Source organism: Salmo trutta, chromosome 16 (assembly GCF_901001165.1).
Source record: "Salmo trutta chromosome 16, fSalTru1.1, whole genome shotgun sequence".
In the NCBI taxonomy this organism is placed as follows: Eukaryota; Metazoa; Chordata; class Actinopteri; order Salmoniformes; family Salmonidae; genus Salmo; species Salmo trutta.
This window is the reverse complement of record NC_042972.1, coordinates 3,696,314-3,718,924: the sequence shown is the minus strand read 5'-3', so window position 1 is coordinate 3,718,924 and position 22,611 is coordinate 3,696,314. Positions and strand designations below refer to the sequence as shown.

General features: G+C 40.0%; 1 protein-coding gene across 1 annotated transcript in view; it reads right to left on the bottom strand.

The window, feature by feature from the left end:
• Positions 1-22,369, bottom strand: part of LOC115149973 (dual specificity protein phosphatase 7) — a 28,134-nt gene extending 5,765 nt beyond the window's left edge. Inside the window, exons 1-2 of the mRNA XM_029692814.1 lie at positions 21,462-22,369; positions 9,830-10,261 (exon numbers count right to left, since the gene is read on the bottom strand). Coding sequence (XP_029548674.1) covers positions 9,830-10,261; positions 21,462-21,870 — 841 coding nt within the window. The 5' untranslated portion in view covers positions 21,871-22,369. The remainder of the gene's footprint in view (positions 1-9,829; positions 10,262-21,461) is intronic.
• Between the last annotated feature and the right edge of the window lie 242 nt (positions 22,370-22,611).

Here is a 22,611-nt window from a genome sequence, read left to right as displayed (position 1 = left end):
GAGGAGGAATAATGGTCTGGGGCTGTTTTTCATAGTTCGGGCCCCTTAGTTCCAGTGAAGGGAAATATTAACGCTACAGCATACATTGACATTCTAGACGATTCTGTGCTTCCAACTTAGTGGCTAATGTTGTAATTAAGTTTGGGGAAGGTCCTTTCCTGTTTCAGCATGACAATGCCCCTGTGCACAAAGCGAGGTCCATACAGAAATGGTTTGTCGAGATTGGTGCTGAAGAACTTGACTGGCCAGCACAGAGCCCTGACCTCAACCCCCATTAAACACCTTTGGGATGAAATGGAACGCTGACTGCGAGCCAGGCCTAATCGCCCAACATCAGCGCCCGACCTCACTAATGCCCTTGTGGCTGAATGGGAGCAAATCCCCACAGCAATGTCCCAACATCTAGTGGAAAGCCTTCCCGGAAGAGTGAAGGCTGTTATAGCAGCAAAGGGGGGGGGGGACCAACTCCATATTGATGGCCATGATTTTGGAATGAGCTGTTGGATGAGCAGGTGTCCACATATTTTTGGTCATGTAGTATATTTCCCTAAAAGTTGAGGAGCAAACCCTGCTACCATCATTCCAGAGATCGACCAAGACCCTTAAATACTTCCTGACTCTGACTCAATCCTTTCACGTCATAATGATCAGCTGCGAAAAGCCAACTGACATTTACTCCTGAGGTGCTGACCTGTTGCACCCTCGACAACTACTGTGATTATTATTATTTGACCATGCTGGTCATTTATGAACATTTGAACATCTTGGCCATGTTCTGTTATAATCTCCACCCGGCACAGCCAGAAGAGGACTGGCCACCCCTCATAGCCTTGTTCCTCTCTAGGTTTCTTCCTAGGTTCTGGCCTTTCTAGGGAGTTTTTCCTAGCCACCGTGCTTCTACACCTGCTTGCTTGCTGTTTGGGGGTTTTAGGCTGGGTTTCTGTACAGCACTTTGATATATCAGCTGATGTAAGAAGGGCTATATAAATACATTTGATTTGATTTGATATCGACCAAGAGCCTTAAATACTTCCTGACAAGGCATCGGACATTCCAGAGCCAAACAAAAACTCCACATTCCCATGAAGCTGAAGAGGGGAAACCCTGGATATTCCTTGGGGATGGGAGTAGACTGATTACTGAAATACTGAAATTAACGTCAAAATCGTCTGGTCTGAAATATAGAAACTATCGTTAAATAGTCTGATCTGAAATACTGAAAGTCTAATCTCAAACACTGAAACTAACAACAAATCAGCTGATGTTAAATATTGAAAGTCTGATCTGAAATACTGAAACTAAAAACAAATAATCTGATGTGAAATACTAAAATAGTCTGATCTGAAATACTGAAATGTACTATGAAATTGCTCTAAGCAAAGCTCTCTGTTATAATCCCTTGTGTATCGTCGTGACTCAACTGTCGTGACTAACCAGTAGTCCTCAACAGTCAAGAAAATCTTCTTGGGTTTTCTATTGATACTGCGAATACGAGGTGAAAACGAGTCTATATTGGTAGACGTTGTGTTGTGCCTCTGAGTAAGTGAAGAGAAACTCTCTGAAAAGAGTGCTAATACAGGGATGCATCTCAAATAGCACCCTATTCCCTATATAGTGCACTACTATAGACCAGAGCCCTATTCCCTATATAGTGCACTACTATAGACCAGAGCCCTATTCCCTATATAGTGCATTACTATAGACCAGAGCCCTATTCCCTATATAGTGCACTACTTTAAACCAGGGCCCTATTCCCTATATAGTGCACTACTATAGACCAGAGCCCTATTCCCTATATAGTGCACTACTTTAGACCAGGGCCCTATTCCCTATATAGTGCACTACTATAGACCAGGGCCCTATTCCCTATATAGTGCACTACTATAGACCAGGGCCCTATTCCCTATATAGTGCACTACTATAGACCAGAGCCCTATTCCCTATATAGTGCACTACTATAGACCAGGGCCCTATTCCCTATATAGTGCACTACTATAGACCAGGGCCCTATTCCCTATATAGTGCACTACTATAGACCAGAGCCCTATTCCCTATATAGTGCACTACTATAGACCAGGGCCCTATTCCCTATATAGTGCACTACTATAGACCGGGGCCCTATTCCCTATATAGTGCACTACTATAGACCAGAGCCCTATTCCCTATATAGTGCACTACTATAGACCAGGGCCCTATTCCCTATATAGTGCACTACTTTTGACCGGGACCCTATTCCCTATATAGTGCACTACTTTTGACCGGGACCCTATTCCCTATATAGTGCACTACTTTGGACCAGGGCCCATAGGTAATAGGATACCATTTGGGACACATCATCCCAGGCGTGACCATGAATGGGGAAGGAGGATATTAATAAACCTGTCTTGGATGTGGCGTAAGCTTCCAAAGACTTTTCTCTCCTGCTAAATATCACTGTGACTTATTTTCTTTCACGTTGAGTTTCACTGTTATACAAGTTTACAATAGATCGTTGTTTTAACCCAGTTGTTCTTAATGAAGAGACATGGACAAATAAACAAGGAGACCCATAATGGTCGTGCAGCTTAAAAAGGCTTCGTAAAGCCTTCATAAACACTACATAAATGTGTTACAAATCATCTATAACCGTATGTCATGCTTTATAAAAGGTTTCATAAATGTGGAATAACCCGTGTGATATAACTTACTATGACAAACCGGCGCTTTATAAAGGGTGACATAAGCATCGCTTAGTAAAGGCCTCAATGAATCATGTTAAACGGAGGCTTCACAAATCATTTATAACCCTGTCATTCATCTTGGTAGAGCTATGCAATGCCAGGATATTGAATTCAATTCCCGGGACCAGTAGGATTGCACAACCTCTTTCCATCTTGGGTGCATAGTCAATATTGGACCTGACCTCAACTTCCCCCACAATGCTGTGCTGCGGGATGACACATATTCTAAAGTTCAGGAAAGGAAGACCCACAGTTCCCTCTGCTACAGAGGATAAGTTCATTACAGTTATCAGCCATCAGAAATTGTAGCCCAAAAAAAATGCTTCAGAGAAGTTCAAGTAACAGACACATCTCAACATCAACTGTTCAGAGGAGACTGTGTGAATCAGGCCTTCATGGTTGAATTGCTGCAAAGAAACCCCTACTAAAGGACACCAATAATAAGAAGAGACTTGCTTGGGCCAAGAAATACAAGCATTGGACATTAGACCGGCGGAAATCTGTCCTTTGGTCTGATGAGTCCAAATTTGAGATTTTTGGTTCCAACCGCCGTGTCTTTGTGAGATGCAGAGCTGGTGAACGGATGATCTCCGCATGTCTGGTTCCCACCGTGAAGCATGGAAGAGGAGGTGTGATGGTGTGGGGGTGCTTTGCTGGTGATACGGTCTGTGATTTATTTAGAATTCAAGGCACACTTAACCAGCATGGCTACCACAGCATTCTACAGCGACACGCCATCCCATCTGGTTTGCGCTTAGTGGGACTATCATTTATTTTTCAACAGGACAATGACCCAACACACCTCCAGGCTGTGTAAGGGCTATTTGACCCCAAGAAAGAGAGTGATGGAGTGCTGCATCGATTACCTGGCCTCCACAATCACCCAACCTCCACCCAATTGAGATGGCTTGGGATGAGTTGGACCGCAGAGTGAAGGAAAAGCAGTCAACAAGTGCTCAGCATTTGTGGGAACTCCTTAAAAACTGTTGGAAAAGCATTCCTCATGAAGCTGGTTGAGAGAATGCCAAGAGCTTGCAAAGTGGTCATCAAGGCAAAGAGTGGCAACTTAGAAGAATCTCAAATATAAAATGTATTTTGATTTGTTCTATACTTTTTTGGTTACTATATGACTCCATATGTGTTATTTCATAGTTTTGATGTCTTCACTATTATTCTACAATGTAGTAAAAATAAAGAAACCCCTGGAATGAGTAGGTGTGGTCAAAATTTTGACTGGTACTGTATAAGCCTGAGATATCAACCATTCTAAATAGTCCCGTGTGGCTCAGTTGGTAGAGCATGGTGTTTGCAACGCCAGGGTTGTGGGTTCGATTCCCACGGGGGACCAGTACGGAGAAAAAATGTATGAAATGTATGTATGCATTCACTACTGTAAGTCGCTCTGGATAAGAGCGTCTGCTAAATGACAAAAAAAAAAAAAAATTGGCCTTAGTGGGAGTGACCATAGAATTCAATAGGAGTGACCTTACTGAGTAAAGGATTTGTCATCATCACTACTAACACAGTCAAAAAGTCATAATTATGGTTAAACCCTGCCCATTTCCACAATTTAACTTCTTAAAATGTGATTTTAACCTCTAACCTAAAAGCCAAGTTTTTTAGTTTTTTCACACTTTTTCTCCCCAATTACGTGATATCCAATTGGTAGTTACAGTCTTGTCCCATCGCTGCAACTCCCGTACGGACTCGGGAGAGGCGAAGGTCGAGAGCCATGCCTCCTCTGAAACACGACCCTGCCAAGCCGCACTGCTTCTTGACACACTGCTTCGCTTAACCCCGGAAGCCAGCCGCACCAATGTGTCGGAGGAAACACCGTACAGTTAGCGACCGTGTCAGCGCGCATGCTCACAGCCCGGCCCGCCACATGGAGTCGCTAGAGCGATGGGACAAGGACGTCCCGGCCGGCCAAACCCTCCCATAACCTGGACGACGCTCTGGGCCAATTGTGCGCCGCCTCATCGGTCTCCCGGTCGCGGCCGGCTGCGACACAGCCTGGGATTGAACCAGGCTCTGTAGTGACGCCTCAAGCATTGCGATGCAGTGCCTTAGACCGCTGTGCCAATCGGGAGGCCCCATGAAGGCAAAATGTGATGCATTGGTCCACCAGACCTTCATTTGGGTGGAAGTGTCTGGGAATGAGATTCGCTGTAATGTGACTAATATGACTCCACTTTAGAGCGTATTCCAATCCTTCACCACAACAGGTCACCCTTTATAAAGCACATGTTTATATCATATTTGACATAGTGGATTACGTCACATTTGACCTTGGTGATTATGTCACAGTTCTGCCACATTCATGAACCCTTTATAAAACAACATGACGTATATGGTTATAGATGCTTCGTAACACATGTATGTAGTGCTTATGACGGCTTTATGAAGGCTTTATAACATGAACGTCATTTAAAGCGGGACCGAATAACACCAGTCATTCACATAACCATAAGGACTAAGTTGGGGAATAATGTCTGTTAAGTAATGTATGAGATTAGAGCCTTGATGAGATTATGTTCTGTACATTCAGCCTTCTTGAGGTTTTTTGATCTTCTGACTGAAGGCTAATAGCCATGCCAGACAACCACATTACAGAAATGGAATAAGATAACGGAATAAGGTAACGGAATAAGGTAACGGAATAAGGTAATGGAATAAGGTAATGGAATAAGGTAATGGAATAAGGTAATGGAATAAGGTAACGGAATAAGGTAACGGAATAAGGTAACGGAATAAGGTAATGGAATAAGGTAACGGAATAAGGTAATGGAATAAGGTAATGGAATAAGGTAATGGAATAAGGTAATGGAATAAGGTAATGGAATAAGGTAACGGAATAAGGTAACGGAATAAGGTAATGTAATAAGGTAACGGAATAAGGTAACGGAATAAGGTAACGGAATAAGGTAATGGAATAAGGTAATGGAATAAGGTAATGGAATAAGGTAATGGAATAAGGTAACGGAATAAGGTAACGGAATAAGGTAACGGAATAAGGTAATGGAATAAGGTAATGGAATAAGGTAATGGAATAAGATAACGGAATAAGGTAATGGAATAAGGTAATGGAATAAGGTAACGGAATAAGGCAACGGAATAAGGTAATGGAATAAGGTAATGGAATAAGGTAATGGAATAAGGTAATGGAATAAGGTAACGGAATAAGGTAATGGAATAAGGTAATGGAATAAGGTAATGGAATAAGGTAATGGAATAAGGTAACGGAATAAGGTAATGGAATAAGGTAATGGAATAAGGTAACGGAATAAGGTAATGGAATAAGGTAATGGAATAAGGTAATGGAATAAGGTAACGGACTTATTATTGTGGACTCTTAGACAACATTAGCAAGAGGTCTTTGCCATCCTCTGTGTTACAGTAGACAAAGAAGCTGGCATCAACCAAACAGTGGAGCATAACAGTCATCATTAAAAAAAAAACAAGTCTTCACAATGGTTTTCAAGATGACCTGGCCTACTTCATTCACAGATTCCCTTCTGTAGTATAATGAGTGTGCTAGAAACCTGTAAGGCCAACTTTTGATGAGTTAATTAAAAAAGGCCCACTGTGATTTGATAATAATATAATCTCCGCCAATGACTCAGATCAAGTCATGACTCTTTCATGGTGTGAAATGAGGCGTGTAGCAGGAAATACCACAAACCGCTCAGAAGAGATAAATCAACCCAGAGTTCAATATTGTTCCTTGGAGGGTAAAGCAACGTTTTGTTCCTTGGAGGGTAAAGCAACGTTTTGTTCCTTGGAGGGTAAAGCAATGTTTTGTTCCTTGGAGGGTAAAGCAACGTTTTGTTCCTTGGAGGGTAAAGCAACGTTTTGTTCCTTGGAGGGTAAAGCAACGTTTTGTTCCTTAGAGGGTAAAGCAACGTTTTGTTCCTTGGAGGGTAAAGCAATGTTTTTTTGCATCTGCGATAGGGCTAGTTAGCTTAAGTTGCTGATATAATAATAAATGTATAAATCTATATGTTTTAAGCTAAAATATATATTTTTTATTGTACTTAATAAATCAAATCAAATAAGCAATAAGACAACTTGTTTGACTCATCCTTCAATAGATATGAGGCACAATAAACTTTTGATTAATCTATTGATGCCTAATTTAGTGTTATATTAATAGTTGTATAACCTGAATGTTGGTGAAATGACAGCTAGGACACACAGGCCCTGTCTACACTTGACAGTTCATTCAGCTTTAGCATTCTGATCTTAGAGTTCTGAACACGTCATGCGTCTTCACCTACATTAAATGTGTCTACGGTGTCCACAGTGTGTCCTGTTTCCCTTTTCCAGCGCTATATTCAAATGCCAGTGTCTATTCTACAAACGGTGGAATAGGCAAAATATGATAATGACACCACAACTGATGGCAGTAGCTAACTACTATAACTAACTAGCCAGCTAACTACTGTAGCTAACTGACCAGCTAACTACTGTAACTAACTAGCCAGCTAACTACTGTAACCTACTAGCCAGCTAACTACTGTAACCTACTAGCCAGCTAACTACGGTAACTAACTAGCCAGCTAACTACGGTAACTAACTGGCCAGCTAACTACTGTAACTAACTAGCCAGCTAACTACTGTAACCTACTAGCCAGCTAACTACAGTAGCTAACTAGTCAGCTAACTACTGTAGCTAACTGGCCAGCTAACTACTGTAACTAACTAGCCAGCTAACTACTGTAACCTACTAGCCAGCTAACTACTGTAACTAACTAGCCAGCTAACTACTGCAACTAACAAGCCGGCTAACTACTGTAGCTAACTGACCAGCTAACTACTGTAACTAACTAGCCAGCTAACTACTGTAACCTACTAGCCAGCTAACTACGGTAACTAACAAGCCGGCTAACTACGGTAACTAACTGGCCAGCTAACTACTGTAACTAACTAGCCAGCTAACTACTGTAACCTACTAGCCAGCTAACTACTGTAACCTACTAGCCAGCTAACTACGGTAACTAACTAGCCAGCTAACTACGGTAACTAACTGGCCAGCTAACTACTGTAACTAACTAGCCAGCTAACTACTGTAACCTACTAGCCAGCTAACTACAGTAGCTAACTAGTCAGCTAACTACTGTAGCTAACTGGCCAGCTAACTACTGTAACTAACTAGCCAGCTAACTACTGTAACCTACTAGCCAGCTAACTACAGTAGCTAACTAGCCAGCTAACTACTGTAGCTAACTGACCAGCTAACTACTGTAACTAACTAGCCAGCTAACTACTGTAACCTACTAGCCAGCTAACTACTGTAACCTACTAGCCAGCTAACTACGGTAACTAACTAGCCAGCTAACTACTGTAACTAACTGGCCAGCTAACTACTGTAACTAACTAGCCAGCTAACTACTGTAACCTACTAGCCAGCTAACTACAGTAGCTAACTAGTCAGCTAACTACTGTAGCTAACTGGCCAGCTAACTACTGTAACTAACTAGCCAGCTAACTACTGTAACCTACTAGCCAGCTAAATACTGTAACTAACTAGCCAGCTAACTACTGCAACTAACAAGCCGGCTAACTACTGTAACTAACTAGCCAGCTAACTACTGTAACTAACTAGCCAGCAAGCAATACTAAAGGGATTGGAAAACGTTGTTAGCATACCTCTAGCCGAACAAAACATATTTTTTATAAATGTTATCTAACTTGCTACCATTTATGAGGCCAGCAAACACGTCCAGACTGAGGACTAATCCACACACAACGCATTCCTGACTACCTGTTGACGTGGTCAGATAGATCTGAACACAATCAGACCACAAAGTCACTTTTTGTGCATCTAGATCAGTCTTTTCAATGCATTTTTTTTTTTGTATTCTGATAGCAGAAGTCACATGTAAGTGTCAAGTTTAAACACGACCATGGTTCTCTGATGAATCAAATATGAGATGGGTTCATGAGATGTTACAAAAACGAACATCCCAAAACAAGACTTTAAAAATACTGTAAACTCACATCTGATCTGTAAAAGACAGTAAACTCCAACTGATCTGTAAAGACAGTAAACTCCAACTGATCTGTAAAAGACTGTAAACTCCAAATGATCTGTAAAAGACTGTAAACTCCAAATGATCTGTAAAGACAGTAAACTCCAACTGATCTGTAAAGACAGTAAACTCCAACTGATCTGTAAAAGACTGTAAACTCCAAATGATCTGTAAAAGACTGTAAACTCCAAATGATCTGTAAAGACTGTAAACTCCAAATTATCTGTAAAGACAGTAAACTCCAACTGATCTGTAAAAGATTCTCGTTGGCTGGCCCTCGCTTCATATACGTCGCCAAACCCACTGGCTCCAGGTCATCTATAAGTCTTTGCTAGGTAAAGCTCTGCCTTATCTCAGCTCACTGGTCTCCATAGCAGCACCCACACGTAGCACGTGCTCCAGCAGGTATATTTCACTGGTCATCCCCAAAGCCAACACCTCCTTTGGCTGCCTTTCCTTCCAGTTCTCTGCTGCCAATGACTGGAACGAATTGCAAAAATCACTCAAGCTGGAGTCTTATATCTCCCTCACTAACTTTAAGCATCAGCTGTCAGAGCAGCTTACTGATTATTGCACCTGTACACAGCCCATCTGTAAATAGCCCGCCCAACTACCTCATCCCCATATTGTTTTTTTGTTTTTTTGCTCCTTTGCACCCCAGTATCTCTACTTGCACATTCATCTTCTGGACATCTACCATTCCAGTGTTTAATTGCTGAATTGTAATTATTTCGCCACCATGGCCTATTTATTGCCTTACCTCCCTAATCTTACTTCATTTGCACACACTGTACATAGACTTTTCTATTGTATTATTGACTGTACGTTTGTTTATCCCATGTGTGACTCTGTGTTGTTTGTGTCGAACTGCTTTGCTTTATTCTTGGCCAGGTCGCAGTTGTAAATGAGAACTTGTTCTCAACTGGCCTACCTGGTTAAATAAAGGTGAAATAAATAAAAAATAAAGGTGAAATAAAAAAAATTGAAAAATAAGACATTAAACTCCAACTGATCTGTAAAAGACAGTAAACTCCAACTGATCTGTAAAAGCATCCAAATGAGGCCGCTTATACTCACCAATGAAAGAAATGGCCTCTGGGAAAAACTGTGAGAGATTTTGGCTCCAGTGATCGGAGATGGGGATCTGTTTGTACTTGAAGTCTCCGTCATGTTCAAACATGTTGGGCAGGTTGGGCGTGACGTTGAGGATGTACTTGATGTTGTACTTCCCCAGGACGTCCAGGTTGGTGGAGTCTTTTGCACAGCCCAGGTAGAGGTACGGTAAGATCTGGACCGGGAAAGCAGGCTGGTTGTTGGGAAGAGGGCTGCCCTCGGACTCGGTGGCGCTGACCGGTTCCCTGTCCGATGACTCCCCATCAGAACAGTCAGAGCTGATCCTCAGCCCGCCCAGACCCAGGACGGAGGCCGGCGGGGAGCTGCTGGGGCAGGAACAGTCCAGGTTGGTCTCACAGTGCTCAGGGTACTCGGTCTGGAACTTGTTGAAGCCACCTGGAAACAACAACAGAGACTAATAAGAATAAAATAGAATATAGTAGAGTAAAATACAATATAACTATTGTCCTGGAAACAACAACAATACATAGATGGATCAGAATGCAAATATAAGAATAGAATAGAGTAGAATAGAATACAGTAGAATAGAGTAGAATATAGTAGAATAGAATATAATATAGTAGAATAGAATAGAATAGAATATAGTAGAATAGAATAGAATATAGTAGAATTGAATAGAATATAGTAGAATAGAATAGAATAGAATATAGTAGAATAGAATAGAATATAGTAGAATAGAATAGAATATAGTAGAATAGAATAGAATATAGTAGAATAGAATAGAATATAGTAGAATAGAATAGAGTAGAATAGAATAGAATATAGTAGAATAGAATAGAGTAGAATAGAATAGAATATAGTAGAATAGAATAGAATATAGTAGAATAGAATAGAATATAGTAGAGTAGAATAGAATATAGTAGAATAGAATAGAATATAGTAGAATAGAATATAGTAGAATAGAATAGAATATAGTAGAATAGAATAGAATATAGTAGAATAGAATAGAATAGAATATAGTAGAATAGAATATAGTAGAATAGAATAGAATATAGTAGAATAGAATAGAATATAGTAGAATAGAATAGAATAGAATATAGTAGAATAGAATAGAGTAGAATAGAATATAGTAGAATAGAATAGAATATAGTAGAGTAGAATAGAGTAGAATATAGTAGAGTAGAACAGAACGGAGTAGAATACAGTAGAATTGAATATAGTAGAATAGAATATAGTAGAATAGAATATAATATAGTAGAATAGAATATAGTAGAATAGAATAGAATATAGTAGAATAGAATAGAATATAGTAGAATAGAATAGAATATAGTAGAGTAGAATAGAGTAGAATATAGTAGAGTAGAATAGAATATAGTAGAGTAGAATAGAATATAGTAGAATAGAATAGAATATAGTAGAGTAGAATAGAATATAGTAGAATAGAATAGAATATAGTAGAAAAGAGTAGAATATAGTAGAACAGAATAGAATATAGTAGAATAGAATAGAGTAGAATATAGTAGAATAGAATAGAATATAGTAGAGTAGAATAGAATATAGTAGAATAGAATATAGTAGAATTGAATATAGTAGAATAGAATATAGTAGAATAGAATATAGTAGAATAGAATAGAATATAGTAGAATAGAATAGAATATAGTAGAATAGAATAGAGTAGAATAGAATAGAATATAGTAGAATAGAATAGAATATAGTAGAGTAGAATAGAACATAGTAGAATAGAATAGAATATAGTAGAATAGAGTAGAATATAGTAGAATAGAGTAGAATAGAGTAGAATATAGTAGAATAGAATAGAATATAGTAGAGTAGAATAGAATATAGTAGAGTAGAATAGAATAGAATATAGTAGAATAGAATATAGTAGAATAGAATAGAATATAGTAGAATAGAATAGAATATAGTAGAATAGAATAGAATATAGTAGAGTAGAATAGAATATAGTAGAATAGAATAGAATATAGTAGAATAGAATATAGTAGAATATAGTAGAGTAGAATAGAATATAGTAGAATAGAATATAGTAGAATTGAATAGAATATAGTAGAATATAATAGAATATAGTAGAATAGAATAGAATATTGTAGAATAGAATAGAATATAGTAGAATAGAGTAGAATAGAATATAGTAGAATAGAATAGAATATAGTAGAATAGAATAGAATATAGTAGAATAGAATATAGTAGAATAGAGTAGAATATAGTAGAATAGAGTAGAATATAGTAGAATAGAATAGAATATAGTAGAATAGAATAGAATATAGTAGAATAGAATAGAATATAGTAGAATTGAATAGAATATAGTAGAATAGAATAGAATAGAATATAGTAGAATATAATAGAATATAGTAGAGTAGAATAGAATATAGTAGAATAGAATATAGTAGAATAGAATAGAGTAGAATAGAATAGAATAGAGTAGAGTAGAATAGAATAGAATATAGTAGAACAGAATAGAATATAGTAGAATAGAATAGAATATAGTAGAGTAGAATAGAGTAGAATATAGTAGAATAGAGTAGAATATAGTAGAGTCGAATAGAATATAGTAGAATAGAGTAGAATATAGTAGAATATAATATAATATAGTAGAATAGAATATAGTAGAATAGAGTAGAATATAGTAGAATATAATATAATATAGTAGAATAGAATAGAATATAGTAGAATAGAGTAGAGTATAGTAGAATAGAATAGAATAGAGTAGAATAGAATAGAATATAGTAGAATAGAATAGAATAGAATAGAGTAGAATATAATAGAATATAGTAGAATATAGTAGAATATAGTAGAATAGAATAGAATATAGTAGAGTAGAATAGAATATAGTAGAATAGAGTAGAATATAGTAGAATAGAATATAATATTGTAGAATAGAATAGAATATAGTAGAATAGAGTAGAGTATAGTAGAATAGAATATAGTAGAATAGAATATAGTAGAATAGAATAGAATATAGTAGAATAGAATAGAATATAGTAGAATAGAGTAGAATATAGTAGAATAGAATAGAATATAGTAGAATAGAGTAGAATATAGTAGAGTAGAACAGAACGGAGTAGAATACAGTAGAATTGAGTATAATAGAATATAATAGAACAGAGTAGAGTAGAGTAGAGTAGAGTAGAGTAGAGTAGAGTAGAGTACCCCTGTTTGTGCCGAGTTAGGATTTGTAGTCCTGATTAGCCACGGGAAGTACGGGTGTTTCCGGTCACAACTTGCAGACTTGTTTACGCTGCTGTGCGTTTTTGTTGCCGTTTTTACTTTGCTACCTGACGGTTTTTACTTTTTCATTACCGTATATTTTTACTTTTTCCCTCACTCAACTTTTTTTTTTCATTCAACTTTCCTACCCCGGAGGTTTTATCTGGACATGGTTCGTCAGGACTTCAAACAGCCGAAGCTAAGTAACATTAACATGATGCCTTCTAATTGCAGTCGTTGTACTCATAATATACAGGAGAACGATCGCCTTACGGCAAGGATAGCTGTGCTGCAAGCCCAGCTTCAGACGCAATCGTTAGGCAAGGGTAATTTCAGTGTAGGAAAGGATGAAACAGCGTCTGTGCCACCAGCAAGTACAGATAGTAACGTTAGTATAAACCCCCTCGCACGGTCCCCGCAGCCGGACATCTTTCTCATGGCGTCTGGAGGGAAACGCTGTAGGAATGCTCAACCGGTGTCGCTTATTCAGCCGACAGAAACTTTCAACCGGTTCTCCCCGTTAAGCGAGTCGGAGTCGGAGGCCGAGACTTCTCTGGTCTCTGCTCCTCCCGTTGTGGGGTCTGAGACGCCGACGGCTCCCACCATTAGCTCTGACAAATTGAAAACCCTAGTCATTGGCGACTCCATTACCCGCAGTATTAGACTTAAAACTAATCATCCAGCGATCATACACTGTTTACCAGGGGGCAGGGCTACCGACGTTAAGGCTAATCTAAAGACGGTGCTGGCTAAAGCTAAAACTGGCGAGTGTAGAGAGTATAGAGATATTGTTATCCACGTCGGCACCAACGATGTTAGGATGAAACAGTCAGAGGTCACCAAGCGCAACATAGCTTCAGCATGTAAATCAGCTAGAAAGATGTGTCGGCATCGATTAATTGTCTCTGGCCCCCTCCCAGTTAGGGGGAGTGATGAGCTCTACAGCAGAGTCTCACAACTCAATCGCTGGATGAAAACTGTTTTCTGCCCCTCCCAAAAGATAGAATTTGTAGATAACTGGCCCTCTTTCTGGGATTCACCCACAAACAGGACCAAGCCTGGACTGCTGAGGAGTGACGGACTCCATCCTAGCTGGAGGGGTGCTCTCATCTTATCTACGAACATAGACAGGGCTCTAACTCCTCTAGCTCCACAATGAAATAGGGTGCAGGCCAGGCAACAGGCTGTTAGCCAGCCTGCCAGCTTAGTGGAGTCTGCCACTAGCACAGTTAGCGTAGTCAGCTCTGCTTTCCCCATTGAGACCGTGTCTGCGCCTCGATCTAGGTTGGGCAAAATTAAAAATGGCGGTGTTCGCTTCAGTAATCTTACTAGTATAAAGACCTCCTCCATTCCTGCCATTATTGAAAGAGATTGTGATACTTCACATCTCAAAATTGGGTTACTTAATGTTAGATCCCTCACTTCCAAGGCAGTTATAGTCAATGAACTAATCACTGATCATAATCTTGATGTGATTGGCCTGACTGAAACATGGCTTAAGCCTGATGACTTTACTGTGTTAAATGAGGCCTCACCCCCTGGTTACACTAGTGACCATACCCCCCGTGCATCCGGCAAAGGCGGAGGTGTTGCTAACATTTACGATAGCAAATTTCAATTTACAAAAAAAAAAACAATGACGTTTTCGTCTTTTGAGCTTCTAGTCATGAAATCTATGCAGCCTACTCAATCACTTTTTATAGCTACTGTTTACAGGTCTCCTGGGCCATATGCAGTGTTCCTTACTGAGTTCCCTGAATTCCTATCGGATCTTGTAGTCATAGCAGATAATATTCTAATTTTTGGTGACTTTAACATTCACATGGAAAAGTCCACAGACCCACTCCAAAAGGCTTTCGGAGCCATCATCGACTCAGTGGGTTTTGTCCAACATGTCTCTGGACCTACTCACTGCCACAGTCATACTCTGGACCTAGTTTTGTCCCATGGAATAAATGTTGTGGATCTTAATGTTTTTCCTCATAATCCTGGATTATCGGACCACCATTTTATTGCGTTTACAATTGCAACAAATAATCTGCTCAGACCCCAACCAAGGAAGATTAAAAGTCGTGCTATAAATTCTCAGACAACCCAAAGATTCCTTGATGCCCTTCCAGACTCCCTCTGCCTACCCAAGGACGTCAGAGGACAAGAATCAGTTAACCACCTAACCGAGGAACTCAATTTAACCGTGCGCAATACCCTAGATGCAGTTGCACCCCTAAAAATTAAAAACATCTGTCATAAGAAACTAGCTCCCTGGTATACAGAAAACACACGAGCTCTGAAGCAAGCTTCCAGAAAATTGGAACGGAAATGGCGCCACACTAAACTGGAAGTCTTCCGACTAGCTTGGAAAGACAGTACCGTGCAGTTTCGAAGAGCCCTCACTGCTGCACGATCATCCTATTTTTCCAACTTAATTGAGGAAAATAAGAACAATCCGAAATTTCTTTTTGACACTGTCGCAAAGTTAACTAAAAAGCAGCATTCGCAAATGGAGGATGGCTTTCACTTCAGCAGTAATACATTTATGAACTTCTTTGAGGAAAAGATCATGATCATTAGAAAGCAAATTACGGACTCCTCTTTAAATCTGGGTATTCCTCCAGGGCTCCATTGTCCTGAGTCTGCACAACTCTGCCAGGACCTAGGATCAAGGGAGATACTAAAGTGTTTTAGTACTATATCTCTTGACATAATGATGAAAATAATCATGGCCTCCAAACCCTCAAGCTGCATACTGGACCCTATTCCAACTAAACTACTGAAAGAGCTGCTTCCTGTGCTTGGCCCTCCTATGTTGAACATAATAAACGGCTCTCTATCCACCGGATGTGTACCAAGCTCACTAAAAGTGGCAGTAATAAAGCCTCTCTTGAAAAAGCCGAATCTTGACCCAGAAATTATAAAAAACTATCAGCCTATATCGAATCTTCCATTCCTCTCAAAAATTTTAGAAAAAGTTGTTGCGCAGCAACTCACTGCCTTCCTGAAGACAAACAATGTATACGAAACGCTTCAGTCTGGTTTTAGACCCCATCATAGCACTGAGACTGCACTTGTGAAGGTGGTAAATGACCTTTTAATGACGTCAGACCGAGGCTCTGCATCTGTCCTCATGCTCCTAGATCTTAGTGCCGCTTTTGATACCATCGATCACCACATTCTTTTGGAGAGATTGGAAACCCAAATTGGTCTACATGGACAAGTTCTGGCCTGGTTTAGATCTTATCTGTCGGAAAGATATCAGTTTGTCTCTGTGAATGGTTCGTCCTCTGACAAATCAATTGTAAATTTCGGTGTTCCTCAAGGTTCCGTTCTAGGACCACTATTGTTTTCACTCTATATTTTACCTCTTGGGGATGTCATTCGAAAACATAATGTTAAATTTCACTGCTATGCGGACGACACACAGCTGTACATTTCAATGAAACATGGTGAAGCCCCAAAATTGCCCTCGCTAGAAGCCTGTGTTTCAGACATAAGGAAGTGGATGGCTGCAAATGTTCTACTTTTAAACTCGGACAAAACAGAGATGCTTGTCCTAGGTCCCAAGAAACAAAGAGATCTTCTGTTGAATCTGACAATTAATCTGGATGGTTGTACAGTCGTCTCAAATAAAACTGTGAAGGACCTCGGCGTTACTCTGGACCCTGATCTCTCTTTTGAAGAACATATCAAGACTGCTTCAAGGACAGCTTTTTTCCATCTACGTAACATTGCAAAAATCAGAAACTTTCTGTCCAAAAATGACGCAGAAAAATTAATCCATGCTTTTGTTACTTCTAGGCTGGACTACTGCAATGCTCTACTTTCCGGCTACCCGGATAAAGCACTAAATAAACTTCAGTTAGTGCTAAATACGGCTGCTAGAATCCTGACTAGAACCAAAAAATGTGATCATATTACTCCAGTGCTAGCCTCCCTACACTGGCTTCCTGTTAAGGCAAGGGCTGATTTCAAGGTTTTACTGCTAACCTACAAAGCATTACATGGGCTTGCTCCTACCTATCTTTCCGATTTGGTCCTGCCGTACATACCTACACGTACGCTACGGTCACAAGACGCAGGCCTCCTAATTGTCCCTAGAATTTCTAAGCAAACGGCTGGAGGTAGGGCTTTCTCCTATAGAGCACCATTTTTATGGAATGGTCTGCCTACCCATGTGAGAGACGCAGACTCAGTCTCAACCTTTAAGTCTTTACTGAAGACTTATCTCTTCAGTAGGTCCTATGATTAAGTATAGTCTGGCCCAGGAGTGTGAAGGTGAACGGAAAGGCTGGAGCAACGAACCGCCCTTGCTGTCTCTGCCTTGTCGGTTCCCCTCTTCCCACTGGGATTCTCTGCCTCTAACCCTTTTACAGGGGCTGAGTCACTGACTTACTGGTGTTCTTCCATGCCGTCCATGGGAGGGGTGCGTCACTTGAGTAGGTTGAGCCACTGACGTGGTCTTCCTGTCTGGGTTGGCGCCCCCCCCTTGGGTTGTGCCGTGGCGGAGATCTTTGTGGGCTATACTCGGCCTTGTCTTCGGACGGTAAGTTGGTGGTTGTAGATATCCCTCTAGTGGTGTGGGGGCTGTGCTTTGGCAAAGTGGGTGGGGTTATATCCTGCCTGTTTGGCCCTGTCCGGGGGTATCATCGGATGGGGCCACAGTGTCTTCTGATCCCTCCTGTCTCAGCCTCCAGTATTTATGCTGCAGTAGTTTATGTGTCGGGGGGCTAGGGTCAGTCTGTTACATCTGGAGTATTCTCTTGTCTTATCCGGTGTCCTGTGTGAATGTAAATATGCTCTCTCTAATTCTCTCTTTCTCTCTTTCTTTCTTTCTCTCGGAGGACCTGAGCCCTAGGACCATGCCTCAGGACTACCTGGCATGATGACTCCTTGCTGTCCCCAGTCCACCTGGCCATGCTGCTGCTCCAGTTTCAACTGTTCTGCCTGCGGCTACGGAACCCTGACCTGTTCACCGGACGTGCTTGTTGCACCCTCGACAACTACTATGATTATTATTATTTGACCATGCTGGTCATTTACGAACATTTTAACATCTTGACCATGTTCTGTTATAATATCCACCCGACACAGCCAGAAGAGGACTGGCCACCCCTCATAGCCTGGTTCCTCTCTAGGTTTCTTCCTAGGTTTTTGGCCTTTCTCAGGAGTTTTTCCTAGGGAGTTTTTCCCAGCCACCGTGCTTCTTTCACATGCATTGCTTGCTGTTTGGGGTTTTAGGCTGGGTTTCTGTACAGCACTTTGAGATTTCAGCTGATGTACGAAGGGCTATATAAATAAATTTGATTTGATTTGAGTAGAGTAGAATGGAGATGAATAGAATAGAGTAGAGTACAGTAGACTCAAATAGAACCCCTGACAACATAGCAATACAGAGCTGGGTCGGAATCACAATATGAGAAAGATTGTGCTACATGTTGTCATTTCACCTGCTTCAAAAAGTACAATATAGAGAAATGAAATTGGGAGCATAGAATACAACTTTATTGTCCAATGTGAAAGTCATCTCTGAGTGATGAAAGGTCGTGTAAACTTTTCATTTCATCTACTCTATCAGTACTGAGATTTGAGATGTTCTTGTTGTCATGTTGTGTTGCTACCATGCTGTGTTGTCATGTGTTGCCGCCTTGCTATGTTATTGTCTTAGGTCTCTCTTTATGCAGTGTTGTTGTGTTGTCTCTCTTGTTGTGATGTGTGTTTTGTCCTATATTTATATTGTATTTTTTTTAATCCCAAGCCCCCGTCCCCGCAGGAGGCCTTTTGTCTTTTGGTAGGACATCATTGTAAATAAGAATTTGTTCTTAACTGACTTTCCTAGTTAAATAAAGGTTCAATAAAAAATAAAAAAGTTGTGTGTGTGTACACAGCATATACCTATTCAAAGTAGTGAAATAAAAATACACTTTGGCAAATCAAAAAAACAGATATGATGTATATGTGCCAGACAGGAACAGGAAATGGTCTACTTACTATTTTACTTGGTAAAATAAATGTATAGTGATATACTATCACATTACATCCTATAACACAATAATAAACCCATCTCATACACTGATGTTTTGTTAATGTGAATACTGTACATCCCATGTTTCCACTCCTTCAATAAAAATGCTGAATTTTTGTTGTTGTTGCCCGTGCTACAGACAGCTGTAAGATCCGCAAATATAATACCAGTAAAGGCCTAGTGCATTACTTTAGTGAAAAATACGTTTTCTATAAAACATGTTTTTTTGAGGGGGGGAAGGGGGTCCAACTTCCTGTGGTTATGTGTACAGTAGCTTACCGCTGATCTGATCTAAGTGACATAAAGTGTTATGTGTGGACTTTTAGTGAATGACAGATGACAGTGAGCCCATGGAATATTTCTCACAACTATTACAATTTTCATAGTGACAAGATAAGCCAATAATGGCCTATGGTCAGGATTGTAATGATTCTGTAATATTATTGTAATGAAACAGCAGGGAGCAGGTCTCGAACCGTCGACCTTCTAGCCCGAAGTCCAGCGAGCTATCGGACTGTGCCGCAACGTCAGAGTCTATATCAGCGCTTATAAACCCAGGGTCAGTTGTAATATAAATAGGTTATAGTAGGTCTTATCTCTATAGCCTACTGTAACAGGGTTGGTTATGTTTCTACTTGCCACTGCAGAAATATGTATTCGATGTTTTATGTATTCCAATTGGTTGGTTGAATTTACATATCAATAAGGTGTTATGCCATTGGTCGTGTTTGCAGATAGGGGGAGATCGCGAACGTCAATTCTTCAGTTTGATATTTCTATGCAAGCCTTAGGTCATGTTCTGAAATACTGTATTCTATTTTCATATTTACAATGTGTAAGAGTTGACTGTGTACATGTCCTGGTGTGTATATATGTGTGTGTGTGTGTGTACGGTACCTGTTAGATATTGGGGACATCCTGGGATGTGCTTATAGATGTTATTGCTATAAGAGGGAGTTAGCTAGCATGCTCTATTTGTAATTGTCAAATTAGCTCCCTGCTAATTCAGTTATTTCCATACTAACGGAAGAAACACGAATTTACAGCCATCAACATACTGGTGTCTTGCTAATATACTTACATGTATTGTATTTTGTACAGTTTTTGTTATTGTCGAGAATGTTTGATTATAAAAAAGATCTAGTCTGATATTGACATTCAAGCGACTAATCCAGAATGTAGAGCCGTCAACATAATGTTGTCCAGCACATCTAATGTTCTTCCATGTGTTTCTGGTCAGAATAAACACCAGTCAACCAGGGCCGCTGGCTGGACAGTCCTTTCTTTAAAATACACAACGCAAGACAGTTATATACAAAGTACATTCACATCTGTTACTGGTGCTGAGACATGTTACATTAGTAGTTAGCCTCAGAAACACCGTGTAGAAGAAGTGCTTCCTGAATATCAGACAAGTGAAATCTGAAAGATGTTTGGAATATTTTTTCCTCAAGTACTATTGGTTTCCTATAGACATGAGATAAGACATGAATAGGCCTATGGCAAGAATGGTGTTGATTGTGTGGTATAAATACTCGTTTTTTATATATATATATAGCCCAGACTAGTTTCAGACAGCACACACAGAATAAATAGTTTCTGTTCTCTTCATTCATGAAATGCACGTCTTTTCCTGAAGAAGCACTTGACAACACGGCGGAGCCATTTTAGAACATTAATTGAAAACATTTGTGTTTAGTCCAACATTCTTACAAAGTTAAAACCCTCAAATATTGAATATAACATATATACTCTATTACATTAACAATCGAAAATGGGGTTGAAACACTATGATTCTTACTACTGTCACGGTGTGGGAAATAAGCGAATATTTGACAATAGAATAAGTTATTTTCACGACTGCTTATTATTTATAGAATTCGTGAAAGGGGAATAAAAATCGAGATAAATATTATTGGTTTCATTATCTTGAAGCACTTGAGGAAAATACAAGTCTTTATTTATTTATTTTTTTACACATTATTACATAGGAACCGTGGCTGCCTTCCGTTGACCTTTTCATTTAGACAAAAAAACACATTTTAAAACTTGAATATGATACAGAATACAGGCAAATAGCCACTCCATAGTCGATAATAACATGGCAGCGAGAGGGAAACGAACGGATACATAGTTGCATTCCGCTGCCTTCACTTAGCCACAATGTAACTTCCCGCTGTAGTCCATTTGTGTAACTGTTTCATTAGACGAGTAGTCTAACTAGTCTCCAAACTCCGACACGGAGGGAATAGAAATGATCCTATAGTCCATTTGTTTGTGTTGTTGTTGACAAGTAGCCTAGTCTTTAGACGTTGAAAATGTACTAGAAAACAGAAAATAAAATAATACGAGAACATAACAAAAAAAAGATGAAAATAAGTTCATTCTCACCTTCCAGGTAGAAAGCCTTACAACCTTCATCTCGGAGTTTTTGCAGAAGCAAACCGAGAACAGAGCTCGCCACACCGGTCTCCTGCCAGTCCGTAGTAGCCTCGTCATACAGAACAACCATGTCTGTCTTGCATCGCTTCACGAATTTCTCCTTATCCTCGTTGTTGGGGATGATGGACCGGATCGGTAGATTCCCTTTCTTCAGTCTCCGCAGCATCAAACCGGGAATCGTCAGGTTGATGGCGGATTCAATGTGCGACGATTCGTAGAGTTCGTGAGATCGGCAGTCCAACAGCAGTAGTGAGCTCAACCCGAGCCCGGACTCAAGTTCTTCTTGAAGCCATTCTACACTTTTACTCGCCATCATCTCTGTCACGTCCCGGGTACCGTTCCAAAGATGAATTTTCATGAGGGAAATGTGGAGATGGATCTTTGCAGTAACATGAGGGAGCAGGGGGGGGGGGATACAAAATCACGGCGCTAAACTTCTACTGCTGTGGATAAGGACAGAACCGAGTCCTCTCTGAACACTTTCGTCCACCGATACAGCAGCAACGCTGCTCGCAAAGGCTGCTAGACGGAATGAACACACCACCAGACTAGAACACATGAAGGATATGTTGTTTTTTATTTCAGTCCGTTGGCTAGAAATTATGCTGGATTCATTCACATACCGTCGACGTCCATTTGACACTGCGGTCTTTTATCGGTCCTTTAATTCATGAAAAATGACCTATATCGCGTTATTATATAAATCTGATGAAAAATGTGGATTCCGGATGAATCGCAGCTATAGCACATGTTTTTAACATGTTTGCTATTCGACCGCCTCCCGTGTGTCATTTCCAGTAACCGCTGTGACAAGCAGGCTGAACTAAAACGGGCTTGCAGACAGTAGGCATGTCACTGTAGGAGGAGGAGCTGGGCAACAGTTAAGGACGTAACATATAGCATGGGAAAGGTTTTTACTTTCAGACATCATATCCCTCTCTCTCTTGGACAGAAACAAATGGCCTATAATAATATATATGAGAATTAACTGAACCCTGTCGGATTCCTAGGAGGGGGGGAAACCTAGTCTATTAGAATCTCCAAATGCGTAATTGCGTCTAGACACCTTTTGGCACATAGGACATATGCCATGCCAATA